Raw genomic sequence first — 20,217 nt, forward strand, 5'->3', positions numbered from 1 at the left:
ATAGTCATTGTCCGGAGTATTGAGTCGGGGCTGACAACCTACAACACAACCACTTACCTGAGACAATGCGTGAGAACAGGAACGAGGATTCCCCGCCGGTTACCTCGGCGTCTGCAGTGCCGGGCTCTACAATGGTTTGTTATCCTCCAGTGTCCTTCGTCCTACCAGAGTCCCCTATTCTATATCCCGTGCCACGAGGACCACGAGGAGTGCGGCCACAGGCCACGTGATTGTCACTACGGTCCAGGCTTATTAAAGGGGAACTCCATTTTCACGGAAAGAAATAAAACAAAATAACATAACAATATATGTGTATATATATATTTATATATATTGCACTGGTGGGCAGTCATGGTGGAACAGGAAGGGGCCATCCCCAAACTGTTCCCACAAAGTTGGGAGCATGGAATTGTCCAAAATGTCTTGGTATGCTGACGCCTTAAGAGTTCCCTTCACTGGAACCAAGGGGCCAAGCCCAACCCCTGAAAAACAACCCCACACCATAATCCTCCCTCCCCCCACTCCATAATCCCCCCTCCGACACCATAATCCCCCTCCCCACTCCATAATCCCCCCTCCGACACCATAATCCCCCTCCCCCACTCCATAATCCCCCCTCTGACACCATAATCCCCCCTCCCCCACTCCATAATCCCCCCTCCGACACCATAATCCCCCCTCCCCCACTCCATAATCCCCCCTCTGACACCATAATCCCCCTCCCCACTCCAAAATCCCCCCTCCGACACCATAATCCCCCTCCCCACTCCATAATCCCCCCTCCACCCTCCCAACACCATAATCCCCCCACACTATAATCCTCCCTCCCCCCACTCCATAATCCCCCCTCCGACACCATAATCCCCCTCCCCACTCCATAATCCCCCCTCTGACACCATAATCCCCCTCCCCACTCCAAAATCCCCCCTCCGACACCATAATCCCCCTCCCCACTCCAAAATCCCCCCTCCGACACCATAATCCCCCTCCCCACTCCAAAATCCCCCCTCCGACACCATAATCCCCCTCCCCACTCCATAATCCCCCCTCCACCCTCCCAACACCATAATCCCCCCACACTATAATCCTCCCTCCCCCTACTCCATAATCCCCCCTCCGACACCATAATCCCCCTCCCCACTCCATAATCCCCCCTCTGACACCATAATCCCCCTCCCCACTCCAAAATCCCCCCTCCGACACCATAATCCCCCTCCCCACTCCATAATCCCCCCTCCACCCTCCCAACACCATAATTCCCCCACACCATAATCCTCCCTCCCCCCACTCCAAAATCCCCCCTCCGACACCATAATCCCCCTCCCCACTCCATAATCCCCCCTCCGACACCATAATCCCCCTCCCCCACTCCATAATCCCCCCTCTGACACCATAATCCCCCCTCCCCCACTCCATAATCCCCCCTCCGACACCATAATCCCCCTCCCCACTCCATAATCCCCCCTCTGACACCATAATCCCCCTCCCCACTCCAAAATCCCCCCTCCGACACCATAATCCCCCTCCCCACTCCATAATCCCCCCTCCACCCTCCCAACACCATAATCCCCCCACACTATAATCCTCCCTCCCCCTACTCCATAATCCCCCCTCCGACACCATAATCCCCCTCCCCACTCCATAATCCCCCCTCTGACACCATAATCCCCCTCCCCACTCCAAAATCCCCCCTCCGACACCATAATCCCCCTCCCCACTCCATAATCCCCCCTCCACCCTCCCAACACCATAATTCCCCCACACCATAATCCTCCCTCCCCCCACACCATAATCCCCCCTCCCCCCACTCCATAATCCTCCCTCCCCCCACTCCATAATCCCCCCTCCGACACCATAATCCCCCTCCCCACTCCATAATCCCCCCTCTGACACCATAACCCCCCTCCCCCACTCCATAATCCCCCCTCTGACACCATAACCCCCCTCCCCCACTCCACAATCCCCCCTCCGACACCATAATCCCCCTCCCCACTCCATAATCCCCCCTCCACCCTCCCAACACCATAATCCCCCCTCCCCCCACACCATAATCCCCCTCCCCCCTACACCATAATCCCCCCTCCACCCTCCCAACACCATAATCCCCCCTTCACCCCCCCCCCCCCCCGAAACCATAATCCCCCCTCCACCAAATGATTTGGACCAGTGCACAAAGCAAGGTCCATAAAGACAGGGATGAGTGAGTTTGGGGTGGAGGAACTTGACTGGCCTGCACAGAATCCTGACCTCAACCCGATAGAACACCTTTGGGATGATTTAGAGCGCAGACTGCGAGCCAGGCCTTCTCGTCCCACATCAGTGCCCAACCTCACAAATGCTCTTCTGGAAGAATGGTCAAACATTCCCATAGACACCCTCCTAAACCTTGTGGGCGGCCTTCCCAGAAGAGGTGAAGCTGTTATAGCTGCAAAGGGCCAACTCAATATTGAACCCTACGGACTAATGCCCTGTACACGAGGTCGGACTTTCCCGACGGAAAATGTGCGATCGGATCGTGTTGTCGGAAAATCCGACCGTGTGTGGGCTCCATCAGACTTTTTCCGTCGGAATTCTTAGGAATAACACACTTAAAAATGTCCAAAGGAGAGTCTAGCGGACATCCCGGGTATGAAACACAAAATCATAAATTATAATATAATAAATAACTATAACTAATTATAACAAATAATAATAATAAAAAAAACATTCACTGACCAACGGTCATTATTCCGTGCTCTTATTCCCCGTACACGCGGTCGGACTTTCCGACAGAAAATGTGCGATCGGGTCTCGTTGTCGGTAATTCCGGTCGCGTGTGTGTGTGCGGGCGCTCCATCTGACTTTTTCTGTCGAAAATTTCCGACACACAAAGTTTGAGATCTGGATCTAAAATTTTCCGACAACAAAATCCGATCGTTTAAATTCCCGACAATGCCGATGGACAAAGTGCCACGCATGCTCAGAATAAATTGCGAAATGAAAGCTGTTGGCTACTGGCCCTCTTTATAGTCCCGTCGTACGCGGTTTACGTCACCGCGTTCAGAACGATCGGATTTTCCGACAACTTTGTGCGACCGTGTGTATGCTGGACGAGTTTGGGCCAAAATCCGTCGGAAAAAAAAATCCAACAGATTTTGTCGTTGGAAAGTCAGAGCGTGTGTACGGGGCATAAGACTGGGATGTCATTAAAGTTCATGTGTGTGTGTGTAAAGGCGGGCGTCCCAATACTTTTGGTAATATGGTATACATATATATATTATCATGGGAGAAAAAAAAATAGCAAATCAAATCTTTAGATAACACATACAGGACGTTTTGGGGCCACACTGTCAGCCATAATCCCGCTATCAGAGTTTTCTGCCGGCGATTCTCTAACTTGTGAAAGTGATCCGAGCGGCTGATTATCTGCTGGATGACTTTTCTGGCAGAAGGAGGGATCCTCCACTTCTCTCCTCTACCCCTGAAAGCATCGGATCAATGTTTTTTTGTTTTGTTTTTTGTCTCCAGGGTAGTACCCTCAATATCATGTAGATGACGGGGCAGCCGATGAGGCAGTACAGCTGACCCTTCTGTTCTGAGCGGGGACCCAGACATCTGCCGAGCGGGAGGGCCGGCTGTACTGCCTTGTTGCTGACACTTGAGACTCTTATACATCCCCCTCCTCCCCTGCAGCGCTGACGGCTTCTGCACCGCAGGGGAATCAGTTCTAGGATCTGCACCCCCTTCTACCTGCTGTCAGGCCCACCTGTGAGACCCCCACCCCCGCGGCATTGCTGGATTCCCTCCTCTCCTCTCTCATTGGCTGCTGCGGGCACACGGGGGGGATGTTTCAGAATAGAAATCAGGGGAAGGGGTGGTAAATATGTCATATTTACCCGCACCTTCTTTTTTCCTGAAAGCGGAGTGCCTCCTAAAAATAGAACTTCCGCTTTAAGGGAAGGTGACCCCCCTGACATGCCACATTTCGCATGTCACTTTTTTTGGGGGGGGGGGGAGCCGAAACCCTCTTTTTAGAGGATTCCAGCTTCCACTTCCTTCCGACGCACCGCGGCACCAGATGATTGCCAGTCACAGCGCGCGGGACAGCTCGCGCATGCGCAGTGTGTCCCCGGCTGCGGCTTCACCCATAGTGACAATGCTGGCGCTGCAAAGAGGAGGGGGAGAGGGGCTTTGTTTCCCTCCCCCCCCCCGAATCGCTGGACCCTGGGACAGGTAAGTTGCTGTAAGTTGCTTGCTGTCTGCCTCACGCCAATATACGTCTGAAGAAGGGCTCATACAGGCAGAATTGCGTACCTGTACGTTGCCCTTTAAGAGGCGGCCAGCAGGTGGGCGCGGCAAGCTCCGTGAGTCGGGTCGCGGGTTCCACGGACTCGATCGCCGCAGGGATACCCAAGATCGCCTCACGGGGAGGAAGAACGGGGAGTTGCTAATGTAAACAAGCATTTCCCCGTTCTGCCTAGTGACAGCGTCACTGATCTCTTCTCCCTCTGATTGGGAGCGGAGATCAGTGATGTGTCACATGTAGCCACGCCCCCCCCCACAGTTAGAAACACTCCCCTAGGACACACTTAACCCCTTGATCGCCACCTAGGGGTTAACCCCTTCACTGCCAGTGTAATTTACACAGGAATCACTTGCATTTGCATAGCACTGATTGCTGTATAAATGACAATGATTCCAAAAATGTGTCAAAAATGTCCGATGTGTCCGCCGTAATGTCGCAGTCACAATAAAAATCGCTGATCGCCGCTATTACTAGTAAAAAAAAAAAAGTATTAATAAAATGAATAAAAATGCCATAAAACTATCCCCTATTTTGTAAACGCTACAACTTTTGCGCAAACCAACCAATAATCGCTTATTGCGATTTTTTTTTTAACCAAAAATATATAGAAGAATACGTATCGGCCTAAACTGAGGGAAAAAAATGTTTTTTTATATATTTTTGGGGATATTTATTATAACAAAAATTAAATGTAATTTTTTCAAAATTGTCGCTCTTTTTTTGTTTATAGCGCAAAAAATAAAAACTGCAGAGGTGATCGAATACCACCAAAAGAAAGCTCTATTTGTGGGGGGAGAAAAAGATGTCAATTTTGTTTGGGAGCCACGTCGCACGACCGCGCAATTGTCAGTTAAAGCGACGCAGTGCCGAATCGCAATAAGTGCTCTGGTCAAAAAAGGGGGTAAATCCTTTCCGAGGCTGAAGTGGTTAATGAACACAGTGAGCGATTGGTAGCCATCACTCTTGTGCCCATTCATCGCTGAAGCATAGCAAACTGTGTTTTTTCGGGTTTGAGAATGAACAGGAAGCCTATGAGTGCTTCCTGTTCATTCACTTTTCAGTGCAGCTGAGGCTGCAGAGAAAGGGACTGATGAATATGTGTTAGCATTGTGGCATTTTAGCGAAATTATCATTTGATATTTTCAAAGGGGCTGTGGGGCCCTTGTCAGGTAGGACGTACGTGGGACCCCCCGTGATTTCTAACAGCCGCCATGGTAGATGGTAATAATGTTATGACTGATCAGTATACTTATGTAGCACTGACCCCCGAAGGAGCGGCTGGTTTTATTGGGCTTACCGTTACCTTCTGCACCTTGTATGTGTCTAGAGCAGCCTTTCTCAACCTTTTCAACACAGAGGAACCCTTGAAATAGTTCTCCGGTCTCTGGGAACCCCCTGCTAAAAATTAGAACTCTACAACTCATAATACATTAGTGTGATGGTCATTGGGAAGAATGGTCCTTACACTTGTGGTCAGTGGGAAGAATGGTCCTCACACTTGTGGTCATTGGGAAGAATGGTCCTCACACTTGTGGTCATTGGGAAGAATGGTCCTTACACTTGTGGTCATTGGGAAGAATGGTCCTCACACTTGTGGTCAGTGGGAAGAATGGTCCTCACACTTGTGGTCATTGGGAAGAATGGTCCTCACACTTGTGGTCATTGGGAAGAATGGTCCTCACACTTGTGGTCATTGGGAAGAATGGTCCTTACACTTGTGGTCAGTGGGAAGAAAGGTCCTTACACTTGTGGTCATTGGGAAGAATGGTCCTTACACTTGTGGTCAGTGGGAAGAAAGGTCCTTACACTTGTGGTCATTGGGAAGAATGGTCCTTACACTTGTGGTCATTGGGAAGAATGGTCCTTACACTTGTGGTCAGTGGGAAGAAAGGTCCTTACACTTGTGGTCAGTGGGAAGAATGGTCCTTACACTTGTGGTCATTGGGAAGAATGGTCCTCACACTTGTGGTCAGTGGGAAGAATGGTCCTTACACTTGTGGTCATTGGGAAGAATGGTCCTCACACTTGTGGTCATTGGGAAGAATGGTCCTCACACTTGTGGTCATTGGGAAGAATGGTCCTCACACTTGTGGTCATTGGGAAGAATGGTCCTTACACTTGTGGTCAGTGGGAAGAAAGGTCCTCACACTTGTGGTCATTGGGAAGAATGGTCCTTACACTTGTGGTCAGTGGGAAGAAAGGTCCTTACACTTGTGGTCATTGGGAAGAATGGTCCTTACACTTGTGGTCATTGGGAAGAATGGTCCTTACACTTGTGGTCATTGGGAAGAATGGTCCTCACACTTGTGGTCATTGGGAAGAATGGTCCTTACACTTGTGGTCAGTGGGAAGAAAGGTCCTTACACTTGTGGTCAGTGGGAAGAATGGTCCTTACACTTGTGGTCATTGGGAAGAATGGTCCTCACACTTGTGGTCAGTGGGAAGAATGGTCCTCACACTTGTGGTCAGTGGGAAGAATGGTCCTTACACTTGTGGTCAGTGGGAAGAATGGTCCTCACACTTGTGGTCATTGGGAAGAATGGTCCTTACACTTGTGGTTAGGGATGAGCCGAACACCCCCCGGTTCGTTTCGCACCAGAACTTGTGAACGACCCCCGCGTTCGGTACGAACGTTAGAACCCCATTGAAGTCTATGGGACTCGAACGTTCGAATTGGAAAGTGCTAATTTTAACGGCTAATATGCAAGATAGTGTCCTAAAAAGGGTTTGGCGACCTGCCTCCTGCCTCAGGGGACATGCGTCACTGCAAAAAAAAGTTTTAAAAATGGCCATTTTGGCGGGAGCACTGATTTTAATGACGATTAAAGTGAAAAAAAAAAAGTGAAATATTCCTTTAAATATGGTGCCTGGGGGGTGTCTGTAGTATGCCTGTGAAGTGCCACGTGTTTCCCGTGTTTAGAACAGTCCCTACACAAAATGACATTAAACGGAAATAACACCATTTAAAACTGCTTGCGGTTTTAATGTTATATCTGGTTCCTGCAATATGGTTGAAAATCATTCAGAAAAATGGCATGGGTAGCCCTCCCTGCCCATTACCAGCCTATTTGGGTCTTGTACGCATATTAAGGGGAACCCTGTACCCATATTTAAAAAAGGAAATGCGTGTGGCCCCCAGGCCCTATATACTCAGAACAGCAGTATACAGGCGGTGCAAACAAGACAGGGACTGTGTAGGTTTGTTGTGTTAAGTTGAATCTGTTTGTCATTTTCAACTGGTACATTTTTAAAGTGTAGCTCCAGCCAAAAAAAATATTTTTAAGCTTTTTGGAAAACATAGGGAAGGGTTATCACCCCTGTATAATTTGTTTTGTCGTCCATCTTTTTTCATCTCACTTGCTGCTGTCTCCTTGCGTTTGCAAGTAGGAGATGTTTGTAAGTTGGATGTTTGAAAGTAGGGGCCTGCCCTATATTATAGCGGTATGTACTGGGTACAGAGCACGCAGACAGCACGCACTATCTCCTAACACTACTGACTGCAAGCTCTATTATTAACCACTTGTTAGCCCAATGTTTGCATAAAGTGAAAGATGAAGTTATGCTGAGTAAATAGATATCAAACATGTCACTCTTCAAAATTGCACATGCCCGTGGAATGGCGCCAAACGTCGCTACTTAAAAAATCCCCATAGGCGACGCTTTAAATATTTTTTTACTGGTTACATGTTTTGAGTTGCAGAGGAGGTCTAGGACTAGAATTATTGCTCTCGCTCTAACATTCTCGGCGATACCTCACATGTGTGGCACATGCGAGCACATGGGGACATGGGCGCTTTAATTTTTTTTTTTTTTTTTTTTTATTGTTCATTTTACTTTATTTTAGTTTGACATTTTTTTCCCCAAAAATATATTTTTGATCACTTTTATTCCTATTACAAGAAATGTAAACATCCCTTGTAATAGGAATATGGGGTGACAGGTCCTCTTTACAGTGAAATCTGGGGGGTCAATATGACCCCACATCTCACCTCTAGGCTGGGAAGCCTGAAATAAAAAATAAAAAAAAGATTCTGGCTTTGATCGTACTGGCGAGTTGGTAGAAGCACCGGAGGGCGGTGAGGGGTGGGGGGGCGTCTATGGCTGGGTATTTCAGGGTATCACCGAGTATGGCTGGGTATCTCTGAGTATGGCTGGGTATGGCAATTTATGGCAGGGTATTACAGAGTATTGGCGGGGTATTGGCGGGGTACTACAGAGTAATAGCAGGGTACTGCAGAGTATTGGGGGGTACTACAGAGTAATGGCAGGGTACTGCAGAGTATTGGGGGTACTGCAGAGTAATGGCGGGTACTGCAGAGTAATGGCGGGTACTGCAGAGTATTGGGGGGTACTGCAGAGTAATGGGGGTTACTGCAGAGTAATGGGGGGTACTGCAGAGTAATGGCAGGGTACTGCAGAGTATTGGGGGTACTGCAGAGTAATGGCGGGTACTGCAGAGTAATGGCGGGTACTGCAGAGTATTGGGGGGTACTGCAGGTTAATGGGGGTTACTGCAGACTAATGGCGGGTACTGCAGAGTAATGGCGGGTACTGCAGAGTATTGGGGGGTACTGCAGAGTATTGGGGGTACTGCAGAGTAATGGCGGGTACTGCAGAGTATTGGGGGGTACTGCAGAGTAATGGGGGTTACTGCAGAGTAATGGGGGGTACTGCAGAGTAATGGCAGGGTACTGCACTGCAGAGTAATGGCAGGGTACTGCACTGCAGAGTAATGGCGGGGTACTGCACTGCAGAGTAATGGCAGGGTACTGCACTGCAGAGTAATGGCGGGGTACTGCAGAGTAATGGCGGGGTACTGCAGAGTAATGGGGGGTACTGCAGAGTAATGGCAGGGTACTGCAGAGTATGCACTGGTATTGCAGAGTATTGGCAGGGAATTGAGGGGTTAAATTCGGTGAGCAGCGATGTGGGCACTGCAGATGCAGCCCACATCGCTGCTGACACCGATCTCTTTCCCCTCCGCTGTACCGATCGGTACAGAGAGGGGAGGGAGGAACAGGCGTCATAACATGACGCCGGTTTGTTTCCAAGTGATCACTCCGTCATTTGACGGAGCAATCACGTGGTAAACGGTCGCTATGAGCGGCCGTTTACCGTGATCCGTGATGCGACCCGGCGGTCACGGATGCTCTCGAGTGCGCACACCTCGGGGCACGCGAGAGCAGAATTCTGGGAGGCCGTTAATTAACGGCCTCTCAGAGTTAAACAACCCCCCTGAAGCCGTTAATCGGCAATGGGCAGTTGTTAAGTGGTTAAAGCTAGATCACTAGCTATATAGGTGAGGTGAATATAGTGGTGTATACTGCAGTCAGGGCACAGACAACAACCACTACACAGCAGCAAGATAGGAAATCAGCCAAAAACGATTGGTGTGTACTGTGTTGAAGGTACACAGAACACCCACTGCTTCAGATGCAAAGTAACACACTACACGAAGCCGCCTCAAAGGCGGCCTTATATAGTGTGGGGCGTGCACTACACAGCCTGAGCTATGATTGGCCACAGGCAGGATGCCTGTGGCCAATCATGGCTCTCCTCGCTGCCGGCGCTGCGATTGGCCAAGCATGCGGGGTCACAGTGCATGCTTGGCCAATCATGGGGCAGCAATGCACTGCGCCACCGCAGTGCATTGTGGTCCGCGCGCGCGTCACTCGAATTTTGACGCGAACGGCCCAAACGTTCGGAATTCGCCGAACGCCCGAACAGCCAATGTTCGAGTTGAACATACGTTCGACTCGAACACGAAGCTCATCCCTACTTGTGGTCAGTGGGAAGAATGGTCCTTACACTTGTGGTCATTGGGAAGAATGGTCCTCACACTTGTGGTCATTGGGAAGAATGGTCCTTACACTTGTGGTTATTGGGAAGAATGGTCCTTACACTTGTGGTCATTGGGAAGAATTACCTCCTTACAGATAACTAAAAAGATCAATGGTGTCGGTGGGAACTTATCTGAGAGGCAGAAATTGCCCAATGCCGAGGAACCCCTACAACCTCTGGAGGAACCCTGGTTGAGAATCACTGCTCTAGGGGTTTCCCATGGTAGATGCCCAAGAACTATAGAGACTGGCGACAGATCCGCTTAAAGGGATTTTTACTTGCAAAAAACGTAGTTAACAACAGTCTCTCGGTATAGGATCAGAGGGTTTTGGTGGAAAGTCCAGGTACTCTTAGTGTCAAAGTCAGTATAGGAGAACTCTCTTACTTTGAGTAAAATCCGGAGAATAGCCATTCACAGATGGATCCTCACCCTAGTTGGATAGTCCTTCTCTCACCAGGCCTAGCAGCCAACAGGGTGCTTGAGTCAGGAACAAGTCTCTGCCATTGACTTTGTTATAAAACACGTGTAAGGAAACTGGAAAATCCTTAGAACATTCGTCTGTTACCAGTATCTTGCAGCTGGTCCGGCGATACCGCACAAGATTGGATTCACTTGGGTCCTTCAGCTTTTCCAGGCTCTTTTTGAGAAGCCAACCCTTGCGTGGCCTTCTCCCGAAGAGTCCTCCCCTGGATAACTACGAAGTTGCTGGGCCTCTCCACAACTTGAGACGGCACCGGACCACCTCGGAATCCTTCCTCTAGTTTTCTCGCCTCGGGCTAGCCAGCCCCGAGACATAGAGTCGGGTGGATCCGCACCCCAGGCCATAGGCGTCCTGGGGGCTGGTCACGAGGACCAGGACCATGTAGTCAGAACATACTTCTGGATCGGAAACCCTGAAACACGTGACATCCGCATCTTAAGTACCCTCTCCCAGAAAGCGTAGCAAGAGTGACACTCCCACTGGGCGGGCTCCATGAGAAAGTAACCTTAAAGCACCCAACCAGACTGTGTTAGCATACCTGCCAGAAGTGGCAGCGCCCCTCCATGGCCAGGCCGAACGTCCTATAGTCCAGTCAGACTGATGCTGAGGTCAAAATTTGGAGTAATGAAACCCAAACCAAACTGCGGTCCAGGTGTAACATTAAATTTCAAAAACACATATCGTGTGCTCTTCAGGAGCCGGCGCTACACTTAGGTTTGTTGTTGTTGTCTGCTCCTTTGGGGGTAGTACCTAAAAAAAAAAAAATTCCCATTTGCTATTTGTGTTTTTTGTATTCTATAATCTCTTGATAATTAATAATGTCCATCTAATTGCCCAATTGGTTTATGCCTTGCCATGACAAATCAATGATAAGGTTCTCTTTAGGGAACAGAGTAGACAGTTGGGTTGTCACCTCATCCCTTTAAACCCGAACACTTTAAACCCGAGGCACATTAAGGTGGTAATTAAACTCACTTGGGGTCTTATCTGCATTAAATTAGCCTCAGAACCCGTGTAATTCATATGTGTTCGGGTTTAAAGGGATGAGTTGGCGACCCTAAGAGACGGATTGGCCTACAACTCGGAGAACTACAAGTGGCGTTCCATCATCTCACTTGGTGGAACATTCTGGAGTCATTAGCTCCTCAGCAGACAGAGGGACGTTCTCCGAGTTTGATCGCCCCGCCATGTGCCGTGTAGGGAGATGTGCTTCACTGATGTCTGCACTTGTCAGGCCTTCTCTCCGTCTGATTCTGATCTGTAAGCTCTATCTCGTTATTTTCCAGGGGTGAGCCTGTTGATCCCGCATGAGGCGATTGCAGAAGACAACTCCTGGGAAATCTATCTGTCAGTCAATCAAGGGGAACCAAGGTAAGGAGAGTGATGGCTACATGTTAATGGAAACAAACAGAGAAAAAAAAAAAAAAAGTCTGAAATGAGAAAAGTGTTCTTTGTTTCAGGTCAGTGATACGCAGTGATTGGAATGGGAGCCTCAAATGGCTTTGGTTGGATCTTAAGACAAGCCCTTTAGATAGACTAGAAGTGATTTCTTTTTATATAGTTTATGTTCAACAATGACCTACAGAGTATATCACGGAAAATAGAAAATCTCTAATAGGATACAAAGAGCAGAAAAAGAGCCCGGGATTCAGAAATAGAAATTCTCCGGGGCTGCGGTCAAGGGAGGCCCTATGGTAGATGTTTGGTGGGCTTGCCTGAAAGTACGTAGGCTTATGGATCCGTACTAATACCTTCATCCCTACCGTATTTGGGCTGTAACCTACATAAAGACCCGAAAGGAGTGCTACTGAGCACACCCCTTGAGGGAGTTTCGCGCCCAGCCGCCAAATTTATCTCTTTAGTTTTTGCTGCCAAAAAAAATAAAAAACAGACGATTGGTCGTTCTTGGAGGTCCCCGCTACTACACGTTTGCTGGACGGGACCAGGAGTATTGATCAGCCATTCCTTCAGACACCTATGAAAGGTTCTGGATAATGTGGTCACCCTGGATTCTGTATACCCAACCCAACTCAAGATGCCCTAAACTCTTTATAACTGGTAAAGTAATAACTGAGAAAATAAAACACTACACACCAAACTGCAGTCTTCGATCATCTAACAAAATCCTCCTCCTCGTTCCCAAATCTCGGTACAAATCAAAGGGGGAATCGGAGATTCGCTGTCCAAGGACCACGGCTATTGAACGTGCTACCAACCAACATCCGCCTGGAAGAAAACCACCAGGCCTTTAGGAAAAAACTCAAGACCTTCCTCTTCTAGAAGGTGGACAACTAAGCTCTTTGCAGCGCCTTGAGGCGATTCAGTTCGCGTTGTGCGCTACTCACTCACTGGTCACTCCCTTGAGACCTATGGTGGGGGAGGAGTACACCCCCCTATGCATCTTCTCCTTTCCCTCTTTCTCTTCCTCTTGTCTTTTACTTCTCTCCCCTTTTTTTTTTTCTTTTCTTCTCTATTGGCGCCGGTGTATTACAATCCAACAACACTGATTACTCATCACATAGAGCTCCAGGAACATTATTCTTTTTCAATCTGTTCTGTCTTTCCTACGATAACTATTATTCTACCATATTCAGATATTTAGCTCTTTCTTTTACCCCCTACATACGATCGGATTTTCCAACAACAAATGTTGGATGTGAGCTTGTTGGTGAAAATTCCGACCCTGTGTATGCTCCATTGCTGGAGGACTTTCCGCCTACAAATGTTGGCTAGCATGTTCTCAAATTTTCTGCTAAACAAATGTGTGTTGTTGGGTTTTTTCCGATCATGTGTACACGCATACTCGGCGTCACGCATCACTATTGGACTTCCTTTTTATCGGCTTGCTGTATGTCTTGTACGTCACTACGCTCGTAATTGTTGGCCAACATTTGTGTGTATGCAAGACAAGTATGAGCCAACAGCCTTCGAACAAAAATCCACGGTTTTGTTGTTGGAAAATCTGATCGTGTGTACGTGTGTCTTTCCTTTTTTCTCCGATGTGTCAACATAAGTCATCCGCTTTTTCCATTTTTTCCATTTTTTTTTTACCCGGTATTATCCAAAATGGACAATAAAAACGATTGAACAAGGAAAATATAAATCAGATAGGATACAACAGGCAGAAAAATAGCCCTTGCCTGGCATTCAAATATAGAAATTCAAAGATACAAAAAGATACAAAAAGCACAAAAAAGAGCTTATGTCCGGGATTCAAAAATTCTCTGATAGGATACAAAGAAAAGAAAAAAAAAAGCAGGGATTCAAAAATATAAATTCTTCGATAGGATACAAAGAGCAGAAAAAAAAGCCAGGATTCAAAAATTCTCCGATAGGAAACGAAGAGCTTAAAAAGAACCGATGCCCGGGATTAAAAAAAAAAATTGAAATTTGTCAAAGGTATAAAAGAACCGAAAAATAAAAACGGGATTCAAAAATAGAAATTCTTTCAAAGGATACAAAGAGACGAAAAAGCCAATGCCCAGGAAAAAATTCTCTGGTAGGATACAAGGAGCAAAAAGAAAGCCGATGCCAAGGAAAAAAAACTGATGCCCAGGATACAAAGATCCGATGTCCAGGATTGAAATGTAGAAATTCTTGGATAGGGTACACAGATCCGATGACCGGAATTCATAAAGAGAAATTCTCAGATAAGAGAAAAAGAACTGATCTCCAGGATTGAAAAGTAGAAATTCTCGGATAAGATACAAGGAGCAGAAAAAAAGCCTATGCCCCGACTGAAATATAGAAATTCTTGGATAGGATACAAAGGTCCAATGTCCGGGATTGAAATGTAGAAATTCTCGGATAGAGTACAAAGGTCCGATGTCCAGGATTGAAATATAGAAATTCTTGGATAGGGTACAAAGATCCGATGTCCAGGATTGAAATATAGAAATTCTTGGATAGGGTACAAAGATCCGATGACTGGGATTCAAAAAGAGAAATTCTCAGATAAGAGAAAAAGTAGAAATTTTCAGATAACATACAAGGAGTAGAAAAAAAAGCTGGTCCCCCCGACTGAAATATCGAAATTTTCAGATAGGGTACAAAGATCCGATGTCCGGGATTGAAATATAGAAATTCTTGGATAGAATACAAAGATACGATGTCTGGGATTGGAATGTAGAAATTCTTGGATAGAATACAAAGATCCGATGTCTGGGATTGGAATGTAGAAATTCTTGGATAGAATACAAAGATCCGATGTCTGGGATTGGAATGTAGAAATTCTTGGATAGAATACAAAGATCCGATGTCTGGGATTGGAATGAAGAAATTCTTGGATAGAATACAAAGATCCGATGTCTGGGATTGGAATGTAGAAATTCTTGGATAGAATACAAAGATCCGATGTCTGGGATTGGAATGTAGAAATTCTTGGATAGGGTACAAAGATCCGATGTCCAGGATTCAAAAAGAGAAATTCTCTGTTCAGAAAAAGAACTAATCCCCAGGATTGAAAAGTAGAAATTCTTGGATAGGGTACAAAGATCCGATGTCTGGGATTGAAATATAGAAATTCTCGGATAGGGTACAAAGATCCGATGTCCAGGATTCAAAAAGAGAAATTCTCCGTTCAGAAAAAGAACTGATCTCCAGGATTGAAAAGTAGAAATTATAGGATAAGATACAAGCAGCAGAAAAAAAGCCAATGCCCCGACTGAAATATAGAAATTCTCAGATAAGAGAAAAAGAACTAATCTCCAGGATTGAAAAGTAGAAATTCTCGGATAGAATACAAAGATCCGATATCGGGGATTGAAATATAGAAATTCTCGGATAGAATACAAAGATCCGATGTCTGGGATTGGAATGTAGAAATTCTTGGATAGGGTACAAAGATCCGATGTCCAGGATTGAAAAAGAGAAATTCTCAGATAAGAGAAAAAGAACTGATCTCCAGGATTGAAAAGTAGAAATTTTCGGATAAGATACAAGGAGCAGAAAAAAAGCCAATGCCCCGACTGAAATATAGAAATCCTCGGGTGGGATACAAAGATCCGATGTCCGGGATTAAAATATAGAAATTCTCGGATAGGATAAAAAGATCCGATGTCCAGGACTGAAATATAGAAATTCTTGTATAGGATACAAAGATCAGGATTCCGGAGGGCAGCGGCACAACATACAACACTGTCTAGAACTGGCGGACTTTATTGAGCGTTTGCGGAAGATGTTAATTGGTTGTGCTGTTCATCTACATGTCATCCATCATATTAACACATGCCTTCAAGCTCCAATAAATAACATCACACAGAGCAATAAATCTTTAAATGAACCTTTACTGCGAAGAAAACACGTTATGAATTAGGACAAGGTCAGACACCATCCACACTTGTCTGACAATTAAGTTGGATGCCAATGGAAGTTTCCAATGGAATTTAATAATAAACGGGTTCACTAGTCCAAATTTCCGGCATTGATGGAGAATACTAAGTGCACCAAAGAGGCGGGGGAAGGGTAATCATTGACATCCTGCAGTTCCTGACTAGAGTGAGAGATAATGGGAGGATTTACTAACAGCAAATAGACTGATAACTTTACAAGAGAAGATGACGCTCTGTTCCCACCATCACCCAATTATCTATAAGCATTTCTTCTACCTTATTTTTCTTGCATATCATTATTTATTCTTTGCCAAGTGAATTTCTACAATTACTAAGCTAAGAGAAAATTTGCATATAAATGAGTAGCCTATTTACCTTTAGTAAGTGACCCTAATGGCGCCTTTCCCATCCTTCCCAACACAGAGGAAGCCTTGAAATAACATTCTGGTCTGAGGGAACCCTCTGCTAATAATTCCTATAAATACAACTCATAGTACATAGTGTGATGATCGGTGAGAAGAATGTTCCTTACATTGGTGATCGGTGAGAAGAATGTTCCTTACATTGGTGATCAGTGAGAAGAATGTTCCTTACATTGGTGATCAGTGGGAGGAATGTTCCTTACATTGGTGATCAGTGAGAAGAATGTTCCTTACATTGGTGATCAGTGAGAAGAATGCTCCTTACATTGGTGATCAGTGAGAAGAATGTTCCTTACATTGGTGATCAGTGAGAAGAATGTTCCTTACATTGGTGATCAGTGAGAAGAATGTTCCTTACATTGGTGATCAGTGAGAAGAATGTCCCTTACATTGGTGATCAGTGAGAAGAATGTTCCTTACATTGGTGATCAGTGAGAAGAATGTTCCTTACATTGGTGATCAGTGAGAAGAATGTTCCTTACATTGGTGATCAGTGGGAAGAATGTTCCTTACATTGGTGATCGGTGAGAAGAATGTTCCTTACATTGGTGATCAGTGAGAAGAATGTTCCTTACATTGGTGATCGGTGAGAAGAATGTTCCTTACATTGGTGATCAGTGAGAAGAATGTCCCTTACATTGGTGATCAGTGAGAAGAATGTTCCTTACATTGGTGATCAGTGGGAAGAATGTTCCTTACATTGGTGATCAGTGGGAAGAATGTTCCTTACATTGGTGATCAGTGGGAAGAATGTTCCTTACATTGGTGATCAGTGAGAAGAATGTTCCTTACATTGGTGATCAGTGAGAAGAATGTCCCTTACATTGGTGATCAGTGAGAAGAATGTTCCTTACATTGGTGATCGGTGAGAAGAATGTTCCTTACATTGGTGATCAGTGAGAAGAATGTCCCTTACATTGGTGATCAGTGAGAAGAATGTTCCTTACATTGGTGATCAGTGGGAAGAATGTCCCTTACATTGGTGATCAGTGAGAAGAATGTTCCTTACATTGGTGATCAGTGAGAAGAATGTTCCTTACATTGGTGATCAGTGAGAAGAATGATCCTTACATTGGTGATCAGTGAGAAGAATGTTCCTTACATTGGTGATCAGTGAGAAGAATGTCCCTTACATTGGTGATCAGTGAGAAGAATGTTCCTTACATTGGTGATCAGTGGGAAGAATGTTCCTTACATTGGTGATCAGTGAGAAGAATGTTCCTTACATTGGTGATCAGTGAGAAGAATGTTCCTTACATTGGTGATCAGTGAGAAGAATGTTCCTTACATTGGTGATCAGTGAGAAGAATGTTCCTTACATTGGTGATCGGTGAGAAGAATGTTCCTTACATTGGTGATCAGTGAGAAGAGTGTTCCTTACATTGGTGATCGGTGAGAAGAATGTTCCTTACATTGGTGATCAGTGAGAAGAATGTTCCTTACATTGGTGATCAGTGAGAAGAATGTTCCTTACATTGGTGATCAGTGAGAAGAATGTTCCTTACATTGGTGATCAGTGGGAAGAATGTTCCTTACATTGGTGATCAGTGAGAAGAATGTTCCTTACATTGGTGATCAGTGGGAAGAATGTTCCTTACATTGGTGATCAGTGAGAAGAATGTTCCTTACATTGGTGATCAGTGGGAAGAATGTTCCTTACATTGGTGATCAGTGAGAAGAATGTTCCTTACATTGGTGATCAGTGGGAAGAATGTTCCTTACATTGGTGATCAGTGAGAAGAATGTTCCTTGCATTGGTGATCAGTGGGAAGAATGTTCCTTACATTGGTGATCAGTGAGAAGAATGTTCCTTACATTGGTGATCAGTGGGAAGAATGTTCCTTACATTGGTGATCAGTGAGAAGAATGTTCCTTGCATTGGTGATCAGTGGGAAGAATGTTCCTTACATTGGTGATCAGTGAGAAGAATGTTCCTTACATTGGTGATCAGTGGGAAGAATGTTCCTTACATTGGTGATTGGTGGGAAGAATGTTCCTTACATTGGTGGTCGGTGAGAAGAATGTTCCTTACATTGGTGATCAGTGAGAAGAATGCTCCTTACATTGGTGATCAGTGAGAAGAATGTTCCTTACATTGGTGATCAGTGAGAAGAATGCTCCTTACATTGGTGATCAGTGGGAAGAATGTTCCTTACATTGGTGATCAGTGAGAAGAATGTTCCTTACATTGGTGGTCGGTGAGAAGAATGTTCCTTACATTGGTGATCAGTGAGAAGAATGTTCCTTACATTGGTGATCAGTGGGAAGAATGTTCCTTACATTGGTGATCAGTGAGAAGAATGTTCCTTACATTGGTGATCAGTGAGAAGAATGTTCCTTACATTGGTGATCAGTGGGAAGAATGTTCCTTACATTGGTGATTGGTGGGAAGAATGTTCCTTACATTGGTGATTGGTGGGAAGAATGTTCCTTACATTGGTGATCGGTGAGAAGAATGTTCCTTACATTGGTGATCAGTGGGAAGAATGTTCCTTACATTGGTGATTGGTGGGAAGAATGTTCCTTACATTGGTGATCAGTGGGAAGAATGTTCCTTACATTGGTGATCAGTGAGAAGAATGTTCCTTACATTGGTGATTGGTGAGAAGAATGTTCCTTACATTGGTGATTGGTGGGAAGAATGTTCCTTACATTGGTGATCAGTGGGAAGAATGTTCCTTACATTGGTGATCAGTGAGAAGAATGTTCCTTACATTGGTGATCAGTGGGAAGAATGTTCCTTACATTGGTGATTGGTGGGAAGAATGTTCCTTACATTGGTGATCAGTGGGAAGAATGTTCCTTACATTGGTGATCAGTGAGAAGAATGTTCCTTACATTGGTGATTGGTGAGAAGAATGTTCCTTACATTGGTGATTGGTGGGAAGAATGTTCCTTACATTGGTGATCAGTGGGAAGAATGTTCCTTACATTGGTGATCAGTGGGAAGAATGTTCCTTACATTGGTGATCAGTGGGAAGAATGTTCCTTACATTGGTGATCAGTGAGAAGAATGTTCCTTACATTGGTGATCAGTGAGAAGAATGTTCCTTACATTGGTGATCAGTGAGAAGAATGTTCCTTACATTGGTGATCAGTGGGAAGAATGTTCCTTACATTGGTGATCAGTGAGAAGAATGTTCCTTACATTGGTGATCAGTGAGAAGAATGTTCCTTACATTGGTGATCAGTGAGAAGAATGTTCCTTACATTGGTGATCAGTGAGAAGAATGTTCCTTACATTGGTGATCAGTGAGAAGAATGCTCCTTACATTGGTGATTGGTGGGAAGGAGGAGGAGGACACACCCAAGGAGCTCTCTGTGAGAACCACCCATTTTTCAAGCCTGGGCCTTGCCTGCTAGCTTGGCCCAGGAATAATGCCTGATCCTGGGGGAGGCCCTGAGATGGATCCCCCTGATGACACGGGGCCCAGTGAGGAGGAGGTGGAGGATCTGTCTGTGGGTCCGGGCCCTGGTATGGATGCCAGCGTTTTCAGCCTTAAGGTTGTTAATCGCTTTAGGGCGATTGGGAGAGCGGAGGAGAAACTTAAAGTTTTGAGAGTGGAGCTTAAAAACTTCAAAGCCAAATACTTCCAGGCCTGGAGTAAGAATCGCACCGCCATGAAGCCTGAGCTACAGGAATTAGAGGAAAAAGTAAAGCAGCAAACTTTATTGTTGGGAAAACTAAAAGAAAAAAGTGGAGCATTTAAAGAAAAGTTTGAAAACGAGAGAAGGTTTGTCAGCCAGTCCTCATCGTGTTCAGTGGATCAGCCTGAGCATATGGATGACCCGGGTCCATCTGCCTCTGCTCCTCTCCCCCCATGTAAGGCCTTGGAGTCGCCGGCGGCAACCAGCCA

At 45.8% G+C, this 20,217-nt stretch overlaps 1 protein-coding gene across 1 annotated transcript in view; it reads left to right on the forward strand.

The window, feature by feature from the left end:
* Window positions 1-20,217, forward strand: part of UNC5D (unc-5 netrin receptor D) — a 1,128,748-nt gene that overhangs the window by 911,825 nt on the left and 196,706 nt on the right. Inside the window, 1 exon segment of the mRNA XM_077484820.1 lies at window positions 11,895-11,979. Within this exon segment, the coding sequence (XP_077340946.1) occupies window positions 11,895-11,979 (85 nt within the window).

The sequence above is a fragment of the Lithobates pipiens genome, unplaced genomic scaffold, assembly GCF_037356315.1.
Source record: "Lithobates pipiens isolate NorthernLeopardFrog02 unplaced genomic scaffold, aLitPip1_a1.2 Scaffold_162, whole genome shotgun sequence".
In the NCBI taxonomy this organism is placed as follows: Eukaryota; Metazoa; Chordata; class Amphibia; order Anura; family Ranidae; genus Lithobates; species Lithobates pipiens.